The sequence below is a fragment of the Amia ocellicauda genome, chromosome 10 (assembly GCF_036373705.1).
Source record: "Amia ocellicauda isolate fAmiCal2 chromosome 10, fAmiCal2.hap1, whole genome shotgun sequence".
NCBI lineage: Eukaryota > Metazoa > Chordata > Actinopteri > Amiiformes > Amiidae > Amia > Amia ocellicauda.
Genome location: NC_089859.1, coordinates 24,724,028 through 24,731,303, shown reverse-complemented (window position 1 = coordinate 24,731,303; position 7,276 = coordinate 24,724,028). Strand labels below are relative to the sequence as shown.

General features: G+C 42.0%; 1 protein-coding gene across 3 annotated transcripts in view; it reads left to right on the top strand.

Annotated features, from left to right (window-relative positions):
- The window catches only part of tbc1d5 (TBC1 domain family, member 5), a 138,807-nt gene extending 132,495 nt beyond the window's left edge, over positions 1 to 6,312 (top strand). For all 3 annotated transcript variants that reach the window (XM_066715693.1, XM_066715691.1, XM_066715692.1), the window contains 3 exons: positions 406 to 485; positions 2,967 to 3,143; positions 3,725 to 6,312. In XM_066715693.1, coding sequence (XP_066571790.1) covers positions 406 to 485; positions 2,967 to 3,143; positions 3,725 to 4,039 — 572 coding nt within the window. In that variant the 3' untranslated portion in view covers positions 4,040 to 6,312. The remainder of the gene's footprint in view (positions 1 to 405; positions 486 to 2,966; positions 3,144 to 3,724) is intronic.
- The last annotated feature ends 964 nt before the right edge of the window (positions 6,313 to 7,276 follow it).

Below are 7,276 nucleotides of genomic sequence, written 5' to 3'. Positions count from 1 at the left end.
TTGTGGCATTTTTTGATGATATCTTTTTAAATGTAATCATAGATTGAATATGCAGAAGGGGTTCTGAATAGAAGTCTGGATGATCTATACCTCAGTATTGTTCTCTGTGAATGAAACTAGGGGGAGCAAAACCTCATGAAATATAATCTATTAAATTGGGTCTGTTAGTGGTTTACCTTTGTTTCATGGCACATTAATCACATAAAGAAGAGGCTAAGAGAGAACTTTCTAATAATAGAAATACTGAAACCTTTAATGAATTTAATTGGCTCCCCTCCTGATTCAGTGATCTGTATTTTAGTGTTCACTTGTGCCGTTTAAAATCTAATTACATTTTTAGGAAGGCCTTTTTGTATGATTTCTTCAGATTATACACCATGGGATATTTTTGCTTCCCCTCCACAGGCAAGATTCAAGATGTCATTTTGCAGGAGCATCTGGAAAAAGAAGACGAGGTTCTCGTGTCACTTGCCGGACTCAAGCAGGTAAAGTGTAAAGCTCCAGTTACGACTTCGCACTTACAGGAGATCATCTCATTAAAAGTCTACATCATTTGTTCTGTGCACAATGGCCGTCAATTTTTACTCATCTTGACGGAACCAGGTGACAAGTAAACCACCTGGTCTCAGATGTCCCCCAGCTATTTGGTTTATGATATTATTAGTGACGGTCTACTGTACTGAAGTGCCAGCATCGCATTCACTCCCCTGATTCCCCTTATTATTCCAAACAAGCTTGCAAACATTATCATGGTATTAAAGTATTGTAATTATTCCAGAATGCAGATCAGTGTAATGTAAGTATTCTGTGGCTAAGTTCCTATTCGATAGCAGGGTGCAATTCTTGGGAAAGACATATGTGAACAGCTATTTGTCATTAGCAATAAGGTAAGGAAAGCAAAGGTCCTTTGTGTTATTGAATCTGCGGCCTCACTGGCCCAAGGAGGTCTCGGGCTGCGATTCGATTTGTCTGCAGATTCTAATTCAGGGGAATCCTATAAATGCTGCCAATCCTGTAACGCACAGGGACACCCAGACAGCTGTGAGTCCTTACTGTAAAATAAGACTCCAACTTTGAAGATTTAGTATCCTTGGCAGCAAGCATGTTGAAGATTATAAAACTACCCCGACCATCACACAGAATAATTAAGTCCCAATTTAGGCTTTTAATGTTTATTTGCTATTTATTTTAATCTGCCTAGTGATATTAAAACTGAGAATTTAAATATTTTCTTTAGATATTTTTATGTTACAAAACTCATGTTTTGTTTGGTAAATTATGAATTGCTACAGAGGTACTTTTTTGGTAAGGTAATGTGAAAACAAGCCGCATGCCATAAATCCATGATGCTTTGTGAATAATAAAAATAAAAAAGGCTCGTATTCTTGGTTTCATTGTGGTTTCTAGAAAAACTTAACGAAAAGTCATGAATCATGTGGTATTGTTCCAATATTATCTGAAGAGTGTAGTTCCTTAATGCAGGCAGTCTTCAGAAACGAGTGAGGAGGTTAAAGCAGTGAGAACGGAAACAGCGCAGCTGTATTGCTTTAAAACTGTCAGCGAGCCAGAAGGGTTTCCTCAAATAGAAGAGCCAGCAGTGCCAGAGCCAGAGCACAGCTGCCCTCACTGGGGTTCACATCAGTTGGCGCGCTTCAAGAACTGTTACCTTTTTCTTTATTGAAGAGGATGTTTTTTGGACAAGAGTAAGGTGGTATTGAGTTCAGCTCATAATAAAGACATGGTCTGACAGTGAGTTGAGACTTAAATTGTAGTTTTGTGTAACATTTCCAACCAATTACCATGTTTATATTATTATTACATCTGAATCAACGCACTCTATGTGTGAATGTGACCCTTCTGAATTGGTTGTTTTATGTTTTTGGTGATGTAAAGTAGTTTAATCACTTGGCAGAGATTTGTTGAGTTCATAAATGGGAAAACTATTTTAAAAATAATTCCCAAGCACTGCTGTGTCTCCCTTCCCAGGTCACGCACTGCGCTTCTCCATTTCATCCTAAAGACTTGAGTTAAATGGCACCATTTCGCCTCTCTTTACTCCAGTAAATCCAAACAGACTTGGCTTCTGCTGTTGATTGTGGTTGTTGCTAAAATAACTTTTTTTGATTAGTTTTAAAGTAAGGGAAAAAGATAAAACCACAGGCTTAGAATAAACTATTAAAGTGATGGGAATTCATTTCTGACAAAGCTGTTTTCCAGGCCATTTCTTCTGCCCAAAGGCTAATGTCTGAGCCATGATATCGTTGTCTACCTTGACTTTAAATATCAGCTTAAGTGCCCTGGATTGAGTGCTCGTCTCTAACAAGGGGCATCCATCAGTGTGGCGCTCGAGGAACAGATAGTGCCTGAAATATTTATAAAGAAAAGAATCTGAGAAGAGAGATTTGTCGGGCAGCAGTGTTTATTCAAGCGGCATAAACAACAGGGCTGTAGGGAATTCTGTCTTCCTATATGATGGGCCTGGATTTCTGTTTTTATATAATGCATAATGATTAGCTTACTGGTATTTAGTTGTGATGAGAAACATGATATTTGTATATACAGTCTTAATATTCCACTTGTATCTGCAACATATTTTGTTTCCTACAGAGATTATTCATCCAGTCTGTCTCTATAAAAATATATCTATGTTAAAGTTTGTGTTATTAGAACATGTTGTCAGAGAGAGGCTTTCGGGCAAATGTCCAGGTAATATCATTTTAGAAATGTTTAAAATAATTCAAATAATCATATAAATGTATCTGCACCTTCTTTTCAGTAAGCTAGGACATAGCTTTTATAATAGTGATGAAGGATAACATTTTATCTAGTATACAAATGTGACCATAAAAAAGGTGCTAAATCTGTGGTATGTTGCATGAGTCTGGTGTTAAACTGCTCTCAGATATTACAAATACCTCGCCTTCCCCACCTGGCTCACAGTCATTGTGTCCTTGTTCACTGTGCAGATTAAGGACATTTTGAAAGGGTCCCTGCGCTTCAACCAGAGCCAGCTGGAGGCTGAGGAGAACGAGGAGATCACCATCGCCGACGATCACTACTGCTCCAGCGCCCAGACGGGCAGAGACAGGGTCGGGCACAAGGACCTCGGCCGAGAGAAGTCCCTCTCCCTCCGCAACAAGCAGGTAAACCCCAGACTGAACCCGAGGGGCCCCTGCTATCTCTCGGCACCATGTCCTGGGGACGTACCTCAGTGGATACAGTACTGGTCAAAAGTTTAAGAACACCTCAATTTTTGCAGTTTTAATGTCTCAGTGTACTCTGAAATTAAAGCATAGAATATATAAACAATTGGAGATAAAAAAGAAATCATGGAATAATTTTGTTTAACAAAATTTAACCCCTTAAACTGACAAACCCCTCTGGTACCTTAAAAAGTAGCCCAGAGAATGAGCTTTCAAACGACGTGTGCATTGTAGGAATACAGTGTCACTTCTGTGCACGAGAGCTTTTTTAACCTCTGGCAGTTTACTGCTAATCTTTGTACCATTTAAGGTTCACTCAACTTGAACTGCTTAAATTACAATAAAAACTGGAAAAATAGGGGTGTTCTAAAACTTTTGACCGGTAGTGCGTATAATCACCCTCAGCTTGTATCGATCTACTGCTGGATTCTGATGTAGCCAGTTCTTGTGTAGCCATGCACATCTGAACTTTGCGTCACTGGCGTCTTCCCCGTCTGATCCGATGATCTCCTCTCTCTCAGGCCACGTCAGTCTCCTCTCTAAACTCCGAGGGCCGCAACTCCGATGACTACATCCTGATCTCCCAAGACGACGGCATCGAACAGGCTCCGGATGAGAAGAGAGAGGCGCTGGCCCCGGCGGCGAAGCCCCCTCATTTCGAGAAGGGCGAGAAGGCGACCCCAAAACCCGAGAAAGAGGCTCCCCCCGCGGCCCCCTTCCCGGATCCCCTGATGAGCGCAGCCTCCATCTCCAGCACCTCCGGCTCCAGCCCCGATGAGGACAGCAGCAACGGAAAGGACTCGGACTTCACGATAGTCAACCCCATGGACATCTGACCCCTGTCCTGCCCCAGCGAAGTAAACTGACCTCTGCACATCGAAGCTGCACTCGCCCTGAATAGTCTTCCTGATTTAGTTCCTGCTTCCCTGACATGGCATGTTCCTGGCGTCCATCTGTTAAAGCCGACAGACCCACACCGACACACCCGCCTCCCCACTCCCGCGCCCTGTTCACGCACGCACTACATGCGTGGAACCGGCTGAGCCCTCTGGAGAGTCAGCCATCGGGGTACTGAACCCTCTTTTTTATCCGGCACGTTTCAGATTGATTTTGCTCCAACACCCTTTTATAACACCAGATCCCACACAGCATCTGAGATCATTTCAAGACCTGGTGTCGAATTGAGTCCAGAGTAGAATCATGACCTCAGCCAAGGCTAATCCGGGTACGATTGTAGTAAATACTAAGAAAACCAGTCAATCAGTCATATCCTGTTAACGACAGAAAGAAAGAATGTGTTTGAGATTATCACAATAGTAAATACACAAAGCCTTTTACCTTAGTAATCTCAGACTGGAATTAATAGTATTACAATATAGAAATTATAGTATAGAGTCCGCTGCACAGGTGGCAGTGCAAGAAATGGCCGACTTGAGGCAGTCCGGCCATATTGAGGTGCTGCCCAGGGGTGCAGACGCCCGACTGTGAGACTCTGCGCACTGAACAATGTTGGCTTCTGCCCTCGTTTGCAGTGTCTGGATTTTCTTTTTAATCCCCCAGTCTGTGGTCCCATCCACCCTTCCCTCTTGACCGTAGTAACTACTGTACATTATTGCAAGTATACTGTTCTTAAATTATGAAAGTCATGGCAGGTATATACATTTTTTTCTCCCCTTTTTTAAGTTTTCCCTAATTCAGATATGTGTGTCTGTATATGTATGTGTAAATATATATATATATATATATATATGTGTCTGACCTGTGTCAATCCACTGCTGGCTAAAGGAGTGATTGTCCAGCACTGACAGAAGAGGACTCGCTAGTCTGGCCAGCTGCCGAGTATCAGAGCAGGAAGGGACCACGTTAAAGTACGGTTGTACTGTCATATTGTGGAATAGTGATGTACAGAATCGCACACAGATATAAGTTCTCTCACACATACATACATATTCCGCAGTCCACAGCACCAAACGCAATCACTTTGAGTTATAAGCGGTGAATGGCAGTTCGTATTTGTTAGTTTTCACATTAGTGTCAGTTGTACTGCCGTGAAGAGCAGTGAAACAGCGCACAGGGGACAGAGACGGGCCCGAATACATGGCCAGGGCCCCACTAAAGGTACAATTTGTTGGGGTTGCTTGTCACAATTTTGTACAAGGTATTTTGGTTCAATTGTTAATTTCACCTGAAAAGCTTATGACCATTTTAATGTTTGTGTGTATCTATTACAGTAACCATCAAACGGTAGCCAAATTCTTTCGACCGGTTTATCGATTTCCATAGAATCTCGTTCTGGCTCTTCCCGGCGCGGTGGCCATGTGTGCTCTGTGGCGGCTCGCTGCATTCCCCATAAAACAGTGTGTTAAAACCAATCAGAGTCGCCTTTCATTACAACGATAAATCTTCCCTTTACAGATGCTTTTGGGATTTCAGATCCGTGCCTTACATTGATCCCATTAACTTCACCGTAATGCAGCTGGTGTTAAAGAACAGAAGCACAGAGTGACCCGTGCCACTCGAGCGCTGGATCGGTGATACGGTGGGATTTGCTGAAATTCTTCTCAGCCGGTGAAGTTGTTAAAAGATTAAAGTGAATCCCATTATATCTGTTCTCTGTGGAAGTTTGGCTGTTTCTTTTGGTGCGGCTTTTTCTCACCTAAATGAAAACAGACCGGGCGTTGCTGGTCCAATTCACTGCCGCTCAGAACTGTCTCTGCCTTATTACTGTAACCATCTCTCTCATTTGACATTTGTTGTGAAAGGGTCTTAAAAAACAGGAAAAAAAGTAGATTAATCTCAAGGTTTACAAAACTAGATCTGTGTGTATAATCTGCATTTAAAAGCCATGTACCCAGTGTCTGTTGTAGTGATAATTTGCTTTGTATTAACATGTGATCGAATGAATGTGACGCACAATGCCGATGTCTCCTGAGCTCTGCGTCCCTCTGTGTGCTGTGGGGCCACGGGGTCCCGTGCATGCACCGTTTACCTCCATTTCAGTGCGTTCCATCTGTCATGGGGGACTGGGGGATTGCTTATGGTGTACGATTTTACTCATGAATGTAGGTACATTTATAACTGCCTAATTAAATAAATGTGACTAACCGTCTCGATCGTTTGTCGGTGTCTGCTTGCATTTAGCACTGATCTGAACCAGGACCAAAAGAAATCCATGTGGATACAGACCCACACGTTGCCTCCACATCTCGTGTATTTAAGGCGCGCGGTGTCCTTATTGCGGATGAACAGCCACTGTGATATATACATGTACGATTGAGTAAACCCGACCCACGCTGCGGCCCAGACTTTACAGCATTCCCCATCGTAGCGGGGTCTATTTTTTGCTTTCTCTCTGTATTTTTGTTTTTTGTACCGTCCTGTGAGTTGATAGGCCACACACACAATTTGTATCCAATCAGTTTATGAGGATCTCAGTGGTCTGTCTATTCAATGATGTGGAAAGAAGCAGAGAAGAACTCACAATAAGCACAAAGCCTTTCATTCTCTATTCATTCTGCTGAATATTTATCCGACTGTCCCTCTGGCTTTTGTCTTCTTACTTTATTATAGAAGACAGCTGGGCATTATAATTTATGAACTTAATCACTTCTGATTGCTCAGCTCTGCAATTCCATTATTGTTATTTAAAGTCTTCATTTGTTCATCTATATCTAATTCATGTTTCAAATATGCTGTGTAAATTTGTTCACAGACATTTAGGCAAATGAGATGCCTAATGCAATTCTCTCTACAGGTAGACAAAATGAGGACGTAATCCTTCCTTGTGTTCGCTGGTCATTTGTTTGGCGTAAGATTTAGATTTCACTGAATATTGAAAATCATTGTATTAATGTTCATTATTTCTAGCCCTAAGCCATCTCTTTCTAAATGAGCTCAGAAGTTCACCAGAACAGACATTAAGTGAACCTATTAGCTCGAGCTAAACCACAAGCTTATGGAGACAAGATAACGAGTGGTTGTCTAGAGCAATCTGGATGCAGCGCAATGAATATACAATTACTTCTCACTCATTTGTTCTGTGTCGTTGTGTCTGATGCCGTATGCTCCTATAC